At 37.6% G+C, this 16906-nt stretch overlaps 1 protein-coding gene across 1 annotated transcript; it reads left to right on the top strand.

Moving 5' to 3' along the window:
• The first annotated feature begins 14971 nt into the window (after window positions 1-14971).
• LOC149939206 (uncharacterized) lies at window positions 14972-15493 on the top strand. The gene has a single exon (XM_090179047.1). It carries the CDS (start codon window positions 14972-14974, stop codon window positions 15491-15493), a length of 522 nt encoding a protein of 173 aa, XP_090035173.1.
• Window positions 15494-16906: the final 1413 nt, after the last annotated feature.

The following is a 16906-nucleotide window of genomic DNA, read 5'->3' as shown; positions in this document are numbered from 1 at the left end:
GTAGATACTGTTATTCTAAAAAGAAAATTCCGTATGACAATCTAATCCAAATATACAATGTAATGGATTTCATACCAAGTTTTCATCCTCTGAGCTATCTAAATCAGGTTCAGTGTAATTCTCATTTATAATGCTGATCCGTCCATCATTCGTCTGTAAAAATAATCCCCCAATGTAAACAAAATACTAATATTTAAATGTTAAATTTGGAACAGGGCCAGCTAAATAATTTGTGGGCCCCTTTATACAATAGCATACTTTATTACTTTAAAACAAAATTGGTATTTAGATCATACCTCAGATGATACACTAATGTAATGCAACGTAACCAAAGTGTTTATATGTAAAATAGGATTATGGCCCGTATTAAACGTTTTTGGGTGCTAAAACATTATCACATTAAATTTTACAGGTAAGAATGTTGACTTGGAAATGAAAAGAACAAGTTTGATGAAAAGCTATTATAAAAAAATGGAATAACAATTCCAAGTGAAGCAGGCACCTCTAGTTCACGAACTGTAAGTTTTTATTCCGATTTAACTCGTGCATGAACTGTTTTGATATGCAGTAAAATTTTATAGACATAAGTTCAATAGTTTTTTCCACACCGAAGCCTCCCAATAATTTTAGAGATAGTTTTAAATCCCTAGATGCCCCATAATTTAACGAAGTCTATCAAATTTAAGAAGAGCATCAATTTATACAAATAAGTAGCATGAAATATTATCATGGACAGAAATTAGGTGGCTCAAGCCCCATTAATAATTTAAGCAACCCTACTCTGATATTTAGAGAGTTAGAAATGGGTTTGTAATTAATAAACAAGACACAAAGGTTTGATCACTTATATTTCCTTAGCTAATCTCGCAGAGCTTTATTTTTACCTGTACCATATGCTCAGAAATGTTTGTCAATGACCCTTCGGGGTAAGAGTGTTTGAATATGTGAACAAACCTTGGTGCCTCACTTGGTAGTAGTAATACATGGGTACTTCATTATTTTATTTAAATATATTATAATTTTATTTCAGTATAAAAGTTTTGAATTTGAACAACAGACCTCATTAATGGGCAAACTAGCTGATATTGATAGTAATGACACAAGGAAATGTTCTGGTAATTGTTAAAAATATAGCATTATCAAAGAGAAATATAAAGGTTTAAGACACGAATTGAGAGCAAAAGATGAAACAATTAAGAAATTGGAAGGTATTGTTAATTTAATTAAGTTAATGTTGAAAATAGTTAATAAATTATTGGGATATATATATATTATGTGATAATTTCTTGCAGATGTCAATTCATTGCTAACGACGAACACCGACACCTTATTTAAGTTTCTCACACGTTAATTTATCAGTTAAGCGTTGGTGACGAGATTTGATTCAACATGAACTGCAAAAGCAAAGGGGCTTCACCAAGGTCGTATCCAGGATTTCATTTCGGGGGGGGGGGGGGTTGAGATAAAAATTTCAAGGGAGGGGTGCTGACGGAGGTTCTGTGAATTTTATGTTTAACTCCCCCCCGGTTATCAACATTTCGGGGGGGGGTTTGAACCCCCAAACCCCCCCCCCACTTAAATACGCCCTTGGGGTTACCTCTTGAACGAGTATTCTGTGTTTTTAATTGAGGGTCAACGATTTTAAAGGTGCTCTTCAATTATCAACGCGAAAATTTAGTAGTGATCTTTTCAAAATTTTCGCACGTCGTGATACCACCTCTGGACGATCATATTCTTGCATTTTTTAGGAGGCTTGTAAAAGAAACTAGTAAATTTTAATGTCGGTGTGACCCTCAAACGTCTATTACTTTATTTTAATAAAATTGAGAATTGCGTTATTTAATAATGGGAATAAAATTATGAACGAAGATGACGGAAAAACCGAAGAACCTGCCTGAAAAATCTGTGGTATTATCAGAAAAAATATTGAGGAAGAAGGTAGCAATGGTATTATTTGAATAATTAATTAGACCGTTTTAATATCTTATTAGTATTGAAATACCAAATTTCTTTAGAATGGGAAAGTAACGTCATAAGTAGAAATCTTTCAAAATCACCTACTTGCCAACATAACAAAGAAACGATTCATTTAGTAGGTAAAGCGTTCTACTATACAGGATGTTTGAAAATTCAGAACCTAAAATTTAAGGAGTTATAGGGTTTGAGTAAAGATGTATAACTATACTCGTCGCGATCCTTTGACGAAATGTAAAAGCGCTAGAGTTTAAAGTTTGGCCTAATTACGCCTAAACGTATGCTGACACTCGAAAAAGGGGATTTGCTTTAAAAAATTACATACCGCTAACGCAAATGTTTTACTTCGTTCTTTTGTAGAGTCCCATTTGCTTTCTTCCCCTAAAATATCGTCTTTCATATCCGTGTCCTTTTGTTTAGGCGTCTTTAGGCCAAACTTTTAGACCCTTTAGCGCTTATCCAATTTGTCGCAAAGGATCGCAGTTATTCATCTTTACTCAACCCCTCTAACACCTTGAATCAAAAGTAGGTGAGAAAGTCTGGCACATGGGTCCAGCCACACGACGTCTTATTTGAGGGGTAAAATTTTTGGGCTTCGGAAATGACTTCCCTCTCGCCTCTTTACAGGGACACAAAGGTATCGGTTGTACTCCGCCACGATGAAAAATAGTTCTCTATAGAATACATTAATATTAAACTTTTGCTTTCGATAATTCGGTTAACTTAGATCCTAAATAAAGAAGATATATCATAGAAACTAAAATGGGACATTTTAAAAATAATAACACGACTTTTGAAAAGAAATAAACCGTAACGGGTATTAAAAGTCGCTCCGCGGTCAACGCCGGACACTCTTCCAAGATGTGAGCCACGGTTTCTGACGGGGCAGCGCAGAGGTTGCATGTTGGTGCGTTCCCAAGGATCTCGGACTCCCTGGCTGCCGTTGGGAGGGCGCCGGTGCGGGCCTGGAACAGTAGGCAGCTTCCTCGGCTGTTGTCATATATGGCTTCTTTTGCTGGCTTTTGCTTTAAGGCGTAGTCCCGAAGGCTGTTCTTGCTACTGACCTCTTTTTTCCAGCGCGATTCGTTTGTGGCTGCGACGTCCCTCCATACCTGTTGTCGCCACAGTTTTGCGGTGGGGCAGGTTCGCCCGGACCGCGAACTTCCTGTAGAGGCGATTTGTGCGGCGGCTCCGTTGCGTTCGGTGGGCGGGCCTATCGATATAGTCGTATACCGCACGTATCTGGCGATCCGGGGGAGCCTGTAGGCATGCTCCGAGGAAATTCATCTTCGCTCGGGCTTCTCGTGCCTCGAAAGTGGACCAGCCGATCTTCCCTTCTATGGCCGCGTTAGCCGTGATGGCGTTGCCTCCCAGGGACACCTTGCCAACTTCCCTTTGCCTTCGCTCGAGGATCTTACAAGTTGTGGAATTTGGACACAAACTTTCCGTGGCAAACGTCAGGGCGGGGACGGCGACGGACTTCCACAGGGTGCGGCCCACCTCGTATCTGTCGTAAGACGCACGGCTCGTCGAGGAGATTGAACCTTTCAACCTATTCGCCTTCGTAATACGGGCCGCATTCGTAAAGTCCAGGTAGTCTATTACCCCCAGGTATTTCGCCTCGTCTACCTCCTGGAGCGCCTGGCCATCTAGGTAGAACACCGGTGCCGGGAGATCTTCCGGTAAAAGGGCTTTTGGTGTAAAGTTCATTGCTTTTCCTTCAAATCGTGGAGAGCGTGTCGCCATCTAAGAACAGAGATCGGGACTAATAACTGAAATAATAGCTATAGAGCTTTACGAGCTTTTTTCGATTATTTTACAATTGATATAGTAAATATTAATTAAAATCTACCGTTATCGAAGGAAATAATGGTCAGCGTTTGACAGAGAGACTTTTTGAAATCGCCAGGCGGTGACATGGTTGCCAGGGAATAAAATTGAAATTTTTCATCTTGAGCGCGGACCGGAATACCACAAATGCACTACTTCGCGCGTAATGTGCTCTCCTTATTGGTTAAAAATATCACGTGATCACTAGCTCTTTATAAAAGGGTGTCAAGAATGGTGGAAGGTAAAATCTGAAGGCAGTGATAGACTTTCTTCCCCTATATACTTTTGCTTGAATTTTCTGTACTGAATTTTCAAACGCCCTGTATACGGAATATGATCATTAACATTTATATTAAAGGTTAAGAACGAAATCATGAATGCTCACAACTAGAGAACTGCAACGGAAAGAAATTTATTACATTTACGCGAAATTCCTTCCGTGAAGCTGGAACGGAATCGGTATTGAAAATAATTAGATGACGGAACGGAATAAAATCGGAACACATATGTTTTAAATAAAATAACGGAACGTAATTTAAACAAATAAAACTTCGAAAATTGAGGAATTTACACTGAATTGTACGAAAATATTTGGTTAAACTATTTTAACGACCCTGCAGCTCTCTACAGAGGCGTAGCGAGAGGGGGGACAGTGGGCATCCTCCCAGGGTGCCACTCATTAGGAAGTGCCAAAAACTGTTTGATGACCTTTTTGTCAACGAACAAAGTTGTATTTCAGACATTTATAAAGTAAAAACGGCTTCATTCAAGATATTTGCCAAGGGCGCCACAAACCTTCGCTACGCCTCTGGCTCTCTACGAGTCCCTTTTTTAGTTTATAACACAAATATATAAGTAAAGTAGCTGAGAAGCCCGGCCTCCGGCCATGCTTTCCGCTAGTTGAGTAAATTCGGGTTTAGAAAACGGAGTGGCTATTCCGGCCGAAAATTCCGGCCGTATTAGCCCCAGACTATTCCGGCCGAAAGTTACGGCCGGAATAGCTTTCAACTAAAATGTGGCTAAAACGGCCGAAACTTTCGGCCGGAATAGCTGACGAACTGTTGGGGGCTATTCCGGCCGAAATTTTCCAAACCGAAAGTTTCAGCCGGAATAGTCGTCCATCAGCAACCAGCTAATTCGGCCGACATTTTCCCGTAGTAAAAGTTTCGGCCGATTTATCGCGTTTATTCCCAATCGACCGAAATTCCATTCGACCGAAAGAATTTTAAAATGTAGCCCAATTGGCGGGGTGATTTGGTATTTTATTTATAAGGTATGTACTATCGAAGATCCTAGGTTAGGTTAGGTTAGGTTAGAGTTGGTTAAGTTTACTATTTCAGTTTTGTTTCAGTTACTTTTCTTGACTAGGTGAAGACAAAAATATAATTCATGCTCATTCCATTTTATTTTCCGCTCCATTGCAAACGACTTCAGTAACTAAATTGAAAACATAGCAAAAGCCAATTTATATAGCAGCGTTCGGTCGAATGGAACACATAAAAACCGCACGTTTCGGCGGCATTCGATCGAATGGGACACCTCAAAAACCGCCTTCGGTCGAATGGGACTAAAGCATTTATCCAGCCCAGTGAGGGCCGTCTAATCCGTCCGAAACTTTCATTTTATAAAAAAAATTACTAAACCTTAATTTTAATGGTAAATCGTGTATTATTCAGAATCATTACTATTGAGAAAAAGAAGCAAACTTATCGAACCATTAATACTAACCATTTAACTGACTTTTTGCCAATTATTATTTTTCGTTTTCACCTTGGAGAGTAGAGCCACGAGGCGATAAATTCCCAACGAACTTTATCTCGAATAATATTACTCTTCCGGTAATCCGGGACAGACGAATAAAAGTTTTCGTTTGGATTACATTACACTCTTTTTGGAATCGTTATGTTTCTAATAATGAGATAAATTCTTACTGAATATGAAATAAATTAATTGTTTTCTAGTGGCCTCTGTAACCGCTTGAACAAGACAAAGCAAAACTAAAGCCCTACGGAGAGCGAATGTCTGCTATATGTTTTAAGTTAATAAGTTTCGCCTCTACACGAAAGTTTCAATTGTAGATGAAGTTTTTCATTCAGTTTTTCTGACGTCCTATCTATGGAACCTTACCCGGTGGGTTGTATTTTCATAGGGCATTTTTCATAACTACTTTCCATAAAATTACCCCGTGGAAATTAATTTACAAGCGTGACGTGTCACCATGTATATCATTGGAAAAAAGCCCTTCAGATTTCAGTACATATTTAATACTTCGTCGTCGTGTATATATTGAGTGAAAATAAAATAAAAAAATTAAGGTTTATTATTTTATATTTCAATATTTATATTAATATTATAAAAATATTGCTTGATTGTTTATTCTTGATAACAATTACATTTTGTTTTCTGCATATAACTAAATGCTGGCCTTCGTCAATTCTACTGAATCTAAAATCACACTTTTCATAGATTTTCGAAATTACCTATAGTGAGTAGTGATTAGTGAATAGATTCCGTCGAAGGCACAATTTTGTTGTTTTGGCCCCAGGAGCAACATTTCTCGCTTGCGGCTTTGTACAGATTCTTTTGTAGACTACTTTGTAGTAATAAGAATAAAATTCAATTTTATATTTTTATCAATACTTTGTAGTAGTACTACTACTAAGCCTAGAAAGATAATTTATATATGATTAAGAAAATTAACGGAAAGGTTTAATTGTTTGATCTAATTTATTTAGAATGTAATATAACAATGCATAATGTTTTATATAATTTATATTTCATTAAATTGAATTATATTATTAGTATTATTTGATAATTTACTTACTGAAATGAAATATACAAATTCCACACGGAAAAAGTTACAACTTAGGGTCGCGTTTTGGTTTTTCGAGTGGTCATAATTTACCCACATAAAGGCCTAGTACTAGAGAATTCACAGTATGCCTATGCTGACATTTCAACCCTTCAATGTGTGTTTTTTAGGAAATTAGAGTGTATGAAAAACTACACCGTCATGCAATGACTTCGTGCTATGGTTTTGGATATTTATCGTCGGTCTTACAGAAAGACGTTTTACATTTCTAAAAAAAAATCAGGAAAGATACTGAGGTCTATATTTAGTACATTAGGTTTAGAACCTCACTGGCTTTAAACCTGGTTTCCGAGACTGTCTGGTTTAAACAGGGGCGGCGATAAGCATTTTCCCCAAGTGTTGGAGCAATAGTCGCTGGTTCTTTTCAATTACACGACTCCCTCGAAACTCTAAATCATTGTTATAGATTTTCCTATTTGCCGCCCCCTCCCCCTTCGATCCCTAGAAGCGGATTAGAAATGTTGTCGATTCCCTCCCCTTTTCGAACCCTTGGAGCGGATTAGAAATGTGGTTGATTTGCACCCCTACTTCCAGCCTTTTAAGTGTTTTTTATAATAAATTTTTAAATTTCAACCTCCCCCCTCCCCTTGCGACTCGTCTGCATGGCCCATACTATTCGTATTGCTTTTATGGAACAGGTACATTGAAGAATTGTATGGGCGCTCCTTTTATTTTGAGCGGTGTTTAGCATTTAAAATATCACAAATCGAAAATGAGAAGAGCGCCAATTTAAGCGATCCAAAAAGAGTGAAATGTTAGGATCAACGATTTAGGCGCTAAAAAATCTGCGAGCATCAGCAGATCTCAAGCTAGTGAGTGCGAGCGAGATATAGCATAAGTAACATAGTAAAATAAGTATGACACTTCCGATTCATTCAGTGCTAAATTATTAAATGATAGTCGGTTTCGCCAATGCAACGTAAATCATTATGTGACAAACATTGTAAGGACTAACAAGCTTCTACGAATTGCTCCTTGTGTTTGGAAACTGCCAAGTAACGAAATCGCGGCTTGATTCAGCCAAGGCTCAATGAAAATTTAAACGCTTTTAAAACTGTAATGATGCATTATTCGCTGAATTTTCACGCCACTTCTTGAGTGTGTAGCGTCTGCTAGAATCAAAAATGTGCAAAGCTGGCACTCAATGCTGTTCTGTTTTGAATTGTAATAATAAAGCAATTACCTCTTACTGTTTTCTTCTTCCCGTAGTTTTCGGTCGCGAATTGAATCGTAATATAACAAATAACTAAACATTCGTTTAATTTCAGAAGGTAGTTATTTTCGAATTTGAAACATATAGTACAGGAAAAATAGGTTTTGACCCGTAACAAATTAACACAAAGCTGAAAGTTTCCTACTTTATAGATTTTGGGGCGCTCTTTCACGTGGTGTGGTCTCCGGTGTTCTCCCATTGGTGTTATTTCCACCATCTTAGAAAATGGCGGCCAAAATTCAGTAAAAATTCAATATATATCGTATGGCTTATCCGATTTACATGAAAAAATACTTAAAATGTTCAAGGTATTTAGTCATATTATGCACCGGAAATGCGTAATTATGTTTGATATGTTAGGCCACTTGGAAAGGATTGTGATTTATTACTTTTGGAAGTTACGTAAACTATAAAATTGCACTTATTCTTTTTCGGCACAATCCCGGCAGTATGGAATTATTTACATATAATGCTAAGGTATAATTTTGTGCATTGGTCACAAGTCACGGGTAGTCCAACCCGCCTTACTCGCGAATCGCGATTACGCTTCAACTGATCGTACTTTCTAATCAGAGCCTATTTTCGATCAGGACCACTGTTAATTGCTTTAATTATTTGGGTATTTGAGTGAAAACTATCTTTTTAATAGTTTGGCATAATTTTATTTCCGGTTGTGTAATTACTTCGTGTGACCCTACGCAAGGGGGAAATACTTGAATTTCGCAGCTGTTAAAAAAAACCCTTTTGACAAATATGGACACGACGACCTACCTCCGAGCTGTTACGAACCACCTACGGCTTTTTTTTCGATCTTCGTACGGGTGTTCGCTGAAACGACCTTGGAGGTGAGAAGGCATCGAAACACTGAAATTGGACCTCGTACCATAAAGAAAACAAAAATAATTGAGTTCATTTTAACCTAAGCATGGGGTCAGTCGCGATTGAGTTTTAGCAGAAAAAAGATGTTAAAACTCTAAAATATTTCGTATTTTTCTTCATTTAAAATGGATAATAAATGTATAATTTGTGACTAGTTTTTAAATAGTAGAAAAACTACATCAGGCCAGTTCGTCTACTGAAAATGAGGAAACACATTTAAGATCGAAGACGTCAACTTTTGACTTTAAACAATATTGCTTGTTATGTGGTGAAGATGTATCTAGATCAGTTCGAAAACCATTAGGAAATAAAGGAAAAGAACATTTGGTTTAAACTTTTCAAATAAAAACAACTCTAGAAAATCGTACAGTAATTCGAAGTGATGAATGGTTAAGAGCAGTGAAATTACGATTGGATAGCAGCATAGATTGGAAAGCTTATACTCGATACTATTCCCACAATAGATGAAAGTCTAAAGGAAAATATCAAGCGTAAACACACGGAGTAAATGTTTAATGTAATAACTACTGAGGAGATGCAGGAGTGTTATGAAGTACGAAAAATATCTTCAATTTTTGAGACTCTGAAAGAAAACATAAGCGAGACAAGTTGAACAGCTAAATTATTTGTATTATATTTTGAGCTTGTTTAAGTCATGCGCTTGTTTGTTAGAGCCGAGTGGAGTGGACATTGATCTTTACACTTATACTGTGTTCAAAAAATGTTGCCTTATTTACACGCTTCGGGACATTTAGCTTACGCCAAATCAGCTCACCTATACCTACACCAAATTTCTGAGCTCGAAAACTCAATGCCGTTGGAAGAGTTTAACAATTTGACTAAAAATGGGTATTTTACCGTTAGACGCTCAAATAAATATTGGTCCGGAATCTGGTCTGACATGACTATCGAACAAGTTCTGATGCGATCTATGAAAGTGGTGGGTGGGCTAACAAGCGAACGTGGTTTAACTGAAAGTGCAATTGCTAGATTGGTACTAACAACTCCAGTATATGCCCTTATAAGTAAAGCCCTAGAAGATTATTGTTACGTCACTGCAGCTACATCTGAACAACACGTCGAAGTTAGAGACTCTAGACAAGCACCTGACGTCAAAGACTCGTCAAAACTTTGTGGATGGTTAAGAGACCACTCGCCATTTAAGATAGTCTTCCCTGGTATCTCTTACTTCAGGTTTAATCGCAGATACTACAATAAATAGTGATTCAGCTTTAGAAGTAGATAGTGAATCCATAAAGCGCATGGTAGGAAGGACGTTTTTTGAAGTGAAGCTATGAAGAAATGACAAAGTAAAACCATTAGCAGCGATGAAAAATTCCGTTCGATTTGATGAAGACGAGGTAATTGTAAACCTACAGCAACTTTTTGGTAGAATTGCCAGTGCCTTACAACGTGGAGCAAATTTAGAGACATATCTTCAATTTGAGCTGTCACCAATCGCCCCGTCACTCTTTGACGAAATTTCGTTTAGGAAAACCAACAAAGCTACTCTAGCCAACATACTAGAAGAAAATAGTTCATCAAACCAATCGAACTTGGATTTCAATCATTTAGTCGTAGATGGTGGGTTTCTACTTCACCGAGTAGTGTGACCTCGTCCATGCACTTACGGTGAAGTTCTTTCCCTGTATTTAGAATTTGTTAAAACACATTTGGTGCTAATGCCAATATAGTTTTTGGTGGATAGAACGAAACACTAACGACAAAAGGTGAGGAGCAACGTAGGAGATATTCTGAAATTATGGCTACTGACATGAAAATAGAGGACAATATTCAAGTGTCGACATCTCAAGAAACATTCCTGAAAAATCCTCGAAACAAGCAGTCTTTTATTGAGAACTTGTTAATCAAGTTCCAGGAACACGGATTCACAGTAAAGCAAGCGAAGGAAGATGCCGATACCCTTATTGTTAACACTACAGTTGAATTAGCGCTTGAAAAAAATAACGAAAATATAGCGCTGGTCGGAGAAGACACTGACTTACTGGTTTTGCTAATTGCGCTTTCGCGTTCCACGTTCAAAAGTTATATTTATTTCGTAAAGCCAAAACACGAAAATAAATCCGATAAAATTATTAATATAAAAGACGTTCAAGAGACATTAGGTGATATGACTCAGATTTTACCGTTCATTCACGCTATGGCTGGCTGCGACACAACATCAGCACTTTATCGACAAGGAAAGAAATGGCATTTAATATTTTAAAGAAGAACTAAGAACTTCGACAAGCCGTAAAAATATTTTGCTTACCTAGCTCAACCCATGACGAAGTATCTAGAGTCGGTGAAAGGTTTTTGTTGAGACTTTATGGAGCAAATAAAACGGATACATTGGACGGACAACGGTTCAACGCATTTACAAAAGCAACCGCTGGGTCTTCTATAAGCTCAAATTTTGAGCTATCATCACTACCACCAAATAGCGCAGCTGCGAAACAACACTCATACCGTGTGTATCTTTCAACAAGTTCAAACTTGGCTAGGTAACAGCCTGTTACCTAGCCAACGCAACAGCCTCAACGCAACAGATTGGGGTTGGAAACAGGTGGGTAGTGAACTTTGTCCCATCATAACCACTCTTGAACCAGCACCGGCCAAGATTCTTCAGATGATATCTTGTAAATGCAAAGACGTCTGCGATTTGAAATGTGAATGCCGAAAGATTGGTCTAATCTGTTCCTCAATTTGTAGGCGATGCGAGGGAATATCTTGTACCAATGAACGGTGAGATTTCGATACGGAACTTTTAGACGAGGATGCCGATGAAAATATATTTTTCATAATATCTATTAAAAAATAGTTTGAGCTTGATATGTAGGTTTTATTTTATAAAGTTTTCTAGAATCTTTGCTAGACAATATGAAAGTAAATTGTTCCAAAAATATTTATTAAATTAATAAAACCAAAGTTGATGTAACATTTATTTTTGCCGCCATTATATAAAATGGAGGAAACTATGACAGTGTTTCAAGAATAAAAATTCTACCTAAGACATGCTTAATTTTATAACGTTATATTATGCTTATAACGTCGATAATTACCAAATTTGTGTAATTGGTCTTAGCTTCCGGCTCAAATTACGCACTTCCGGTGCATAATATGACTAAATACCTAAGAACATAAAAGATTCGACAAATTCATGTAAATTGGATTAGCCATACGGAAGATATTGAATTTTCACTGCATTTTGGCCACCATTTTCCAAGATGGCGGAAATTCCACCAATGGGAGAACACCGGAGACCACCGGAGACAACACCACGTGAAAGAGCGCCCCAAAATCTGTAAAATAGGAATTTTTCAACTTTGTTTTAATTTGTTGCGGGTTCACCTAAATTTTGAGCTAACTTTCCTGTACTAATAAACGTGTTTTTGCTCGTATTGATAACGATCTGAAACCGGCAGCTATTTTGCTAACCGATAGTACGCAAAAACGTACCTGATCCAAAACTTCCGATTACGCAATCGCTCTACGACAGACTATAATTAAAGGGAGTACCTAGTAAATACAAAAATCGTCTGCTTAAACTCGTTTTTGGGTAACTAGCGCCAAGCACTACTAGCATTGTTATACCTGGTGGCAGACATGCAAAATTCGTTGATCCACCATAAACATGAAACTACGTACTCCCTTTAAAAACAATGTTCAGTGCGACTTATAGCTCTCACTATATTTATGTTTATTCAACTAGAAAACAATTAATTAATTTCATATTCAGTAAGAATTTATCTCATTATTAGAAACATAACGATTCCAAAAAGAGTGTAGTGTAATCCAAACGAAAACTTTTATTCGTCTGTCCCGGATTACCGGAAGAGTAATATTATTCGAGATAAAGATAAAGTTCGTTGGGAATTTATCGCCTCGTGGCTCTACTCTCCAAGGTGAAAACGAAGAATAATAATTGGCAAAAAGTCAGTTAAATGGTTAGTATTAATGGTTCGATAAGTTTGCTTCTTTTTCTCAATAATACACGATTTACTATTAAAATTAAGGTTTAGTAATTTTTTTTATAAAATGAAAGTTTCGGCCGGATTAGACGGCCCTCACTGGGCTGGATAAATCGGCCGAAACTTTTACTACGGGAAAATGTTGGCCGAATTAGCCAGTTGCTGATAGACGACTATTCCGGCCGAAACTTTCGGTTTGGAAAAGTCTGGGGGCTAATGCGGTCGGAATTTTCGGCCGGAATAGCTTCGGCCTTAGAAAACGTTAACAAAATGCACTTAACTTTAAATATGCAAATTAAATTATTTTTAAATAGAAAATAGGCATTTTTTAAATTGCAAACGTTTAATAGTGCAGAATATCATATCTTGTAATATTAACATATGTTTGATTAGTTTAAGATGTAATTATGATAAAGCGTTTTTGTACACAATATTTGTAGTTAATCCGTTGGGAGTAAGTATGTATAGGTTATTTGAAGCTCCAACTCTTGAGCGCGCCACATAAAGCATGGGTTTCCCGCAGTTTTAAGTGACTGTCCTTGCGCTTTATTAATTGTCATTGCGAAGCTAAGATTGTTTGGAAATTGCAGGCGTTTAAAATCAAATGGCATATCGGTAGGTATTATGGGTATGCGTGGAATGAATACGGCCCGGGCAAAGGCGCCTGCGTGACACAGATAGACAGGGGTGGGGGCGGGCTGAGAAAACAGAACGAACGCGAGCGAAAACGGTCGAAGGTCGTGCCATGCAGCAGCTAAGTGAGGCAATTAGAGCCAGAGAGATAGACTCCCGTGTCTCTTAAGCCCGTTCCACACGTAGCCCCCTTTTATCCCGTTCTCGGAACGCGATAAAAAGCGAGCGTCCACACGTGGGGAAAAAGAGGTCCGAGACCGGTTTCGATCGCTATATCAAATACGTGTGGAAGCAACTAGCTCACTTTCTTTCCAAAACGTGTCCGGTACGGTCGTAGTACGGCTTACTTATAATGGAAAAACACGTAGTTTTACTTTTGCTCCAGTTTTTAAAATTTAGAGCTAAAAAAGGCGTCAAACGTATCTTGTGAGGAAAAATCACAGATTTAATAGATTAAGAAAATTAAAATTTTTAATTAACTCCCAAATTATTAAATGTAATAGTACTCTTCATTTAATATATGCTCAAAAAAGAAGATTGGACTTGATTAAGAAAAAGGTATGTACAGTAGCGGCGCTAAGGGTGGACTGAAGTGGGCTTTAGCCCCCCTGCATTTCTGAGAGGGGCCACATATTTATGATTAAGAGGCCACATATTTCAATTAATGAATTTTCTTTATCTCTAGAAATTTGTTTGGAAACGTTTTCTGGGGTAAAATATTTCAAAATCAATTCGTTTACTCAAGAAGATAGTATTAGTAGACCATAAACAGATAGAGGAAGGGAGCAGAAATTGAGAGAAAGTTAAATGGACAATAGAAAGAAAAGAAAGGGGCTGAAGGCAATTTAGGGAAATACCCCTGGCATGCACGTGTTCCCTCCAGGACGGATACAAGGTCAGTAGGGGGTCCAGTAAACGCGATGAGAGCCGCAACAATAAAACGACCTTGCTCTTCTCGCTTCCTGGAAAATTTTGTTTTTTTTCGATTTCACCACTTTTGCGAAATATGGTCAATCCAAGGTTCCCGCCAAAGACTATATAACTTATATCGTTTTAGTACACTTAATAGACTCGAATCATTTTTAAGAACAACTATGTCTGAAAATCGATTAACAAATTTAGCCTTGTTCTCTATAAATAGAGATTTATCTAATAGGCTGAGAGACAATCCTTTGTTGGTTCTTGACGAGTTTAGTAAAAAAAAGAGAAGAGTGCAATTTATACTTCAAGTTAAATTTTTAAATATGTATACGTTATAAGAGACATTTGGGAGGGCAAGCCCCAAAATTATAAGGGGTCACTAAAGTTGTAAGGGCCACAAAAGTCTTAGCCCACCTGTGAAAAAACCTTAGCGCCGCTACTGGGTATGTATATAAAGACTAGACTTACTAGTGGTTGCGTGACCAGGTGAAAAAACATTAAGGCAGTAACACTTCACATGCAATGACGACATAGTACAGTTCTTAAAAATAATGAAGCCTTTATTTTCTTGTTTAAGACTTAGGGGGTCCGACAATTATTTAACGCCACTAATTATTAATAATTATTGCCAACTATTTTATATTTACTTTAATAAAATAAAATTGTTATATAAGGTCAATGCAAGGAGCTGTTGGTGCAGAAAAAGGATCCAAACAAAGTGGTTTAGAAACGTGGGGTCAGAAACTATGGCGGCAAAATTTTAGAATGACGAAATCTACATTCCAGATTTTGTGTAAGGATGTAAAACCTTTTATTGAAAAGAAAGACACTGAAATGAGAAGAGCGGTTGCGTTGGAAAAAAGAGTGGCAATTGCTGTGTATAAACTCGCGACAAACGTGGAATACAAGACACTTGCAAACCTCTTTTGTGTTGGTGTTTCAACCGTAGGCGAGATTGTCGTCGAATTTTGTAATGCAATGTCGGCTAATGTGTTATCAAAATACATAAAGTTTCCAAAAGGTGAAGACCTCCTCAAAACTGAAGCAGGATTTCAAAATGTTTGGAACTATCCACAGTGCGTTGGGGCGATTGACGGGTCCCATATTCCTATAGTCGCACCGGTCGAAAATCACTGCGACTATTATAATAGAAAATCATTTTATTCTGTAATTTTGCAAGCCATCGCGGATTTCAAGTAAATGTTTACTGATATATACGTCGGGTGGCCTGGAAAGGTGCACGACGCTAGAGTCTTTTCAAACAGCCCCATATACCACGACATATGCAGTGGATCGCTGAATTCGCCTCAATCTAGGAAGGAAATTGAGGGCGTGAATGTTCCTCTAACGCTAATTGGTGATGCCGCATACCCTCTTATGCCTTGCCTGATGAAACCGTTTCCAAAGAGAAACTTAACCACCGACCAAGAAAAATTCAATTACAGACTGAGTAGAGCACGTATGGTTGTTGAAGGGACATTTGGTAGACTAAAGGGGCGATGGCGAATTCTTCTTAAAAGAATGGACAACGACTTAAAGAACCTCAATATCATTGTGTCAACATGTCGCATATTGCACAATATATGCGAATACTACAAAGAAGAGTACGACACGTCTCTTGATCCACCGAAGGAACGGAACGATAAAAATAAGCACAAGGAAGGTGACGGTATTGAATTTGAATCTGACAACGATTACGAAGAAGAGTATTTTGAAACTATCTCTAAACAACCTAGTGAAGCTAAAAGGATAAGAAATGCACTCTTTGAATATTTTAAGAAACAGCCCAGAGATCCTAGAAAAAATAACGATACTTAATTATCTTTTTCGGAATTGTTTATTCGTCGTTTATTACATTGTAACACCATTTTCCAATACAAAATTTCATTTAAATTTAAGAGTACAAAAAACCACTAAAAGAAATAAAAAATATATATTTCTTAAGTACATTTGCATTTTGATTGAAATTAAAACGAGATAAGTTTAATATTTATTAGTATAATTAGAATACGGGGAAAAGGGTAGACTGTAGGGAACTGGTGGTTGTGTTTGGTTTAAAAACGAAGAAGGCATAGGCGAGATGAAAGGACTTGTTCCATTTTGGTATTGAGGGCCTCGAAGCTCATGTAGAGACGGCGATTGCAAACGATGCATAATAGGTGATGACATTATTGGCATTGGAGACGGTCCTCTTAGCGATGGCTGAAGAAGTACATTCGGTGTGGCTCCTCTTGGAAGGTTTATAATTCCAGGCTGTAAGCTTGACATCGATTCGTGGTGCTTTGGTGTTGGCGTGAGGCTTCTTGGTACTTATGAAGAAGTTGCATTGCAAGGAGTTCCATTAGTCGTTTTATTTAACGGTATAGTCGGTGTACCTTTTTTGGCTGTCTTGTTTGTGGTTTTCTTTCCATTTCCTGTTTCGTTCTGATTTGGTTCAGTTTCCGTATGTGGAAACAAATTTGGTCGTCCTTTGATTACATATATGCGATTATGGAGACAGATTTAGAGGCGATTTCGGAAGTGGCAAGGGAGAAATGTACCCTGGATTTAATTCACTATTATCTCCGATACTACTCGATCCTGTTTGATTGTTTGCTTTATTTCAAAAGCTTG

The sequence above is a fragment of the Leiobunum rupestre genome, chromosome 6, assembly GCF_980474605.1.
Source record: "Leiobunum rupestre chromosome 6, qqLeiRupe1.1.hap1, whole genome shotgun sequence".
NCBI lineage: Eukaryota > Metazoa > Arthropoda > Arachnida > Opiliones > Sclerosomatidae > Leiobunum > Leiobunum rupestre.
Note: the sequence above shows the minus strand (reverse complement) of the source record. Positions and strands in the feature narration are given on the sequence as shown.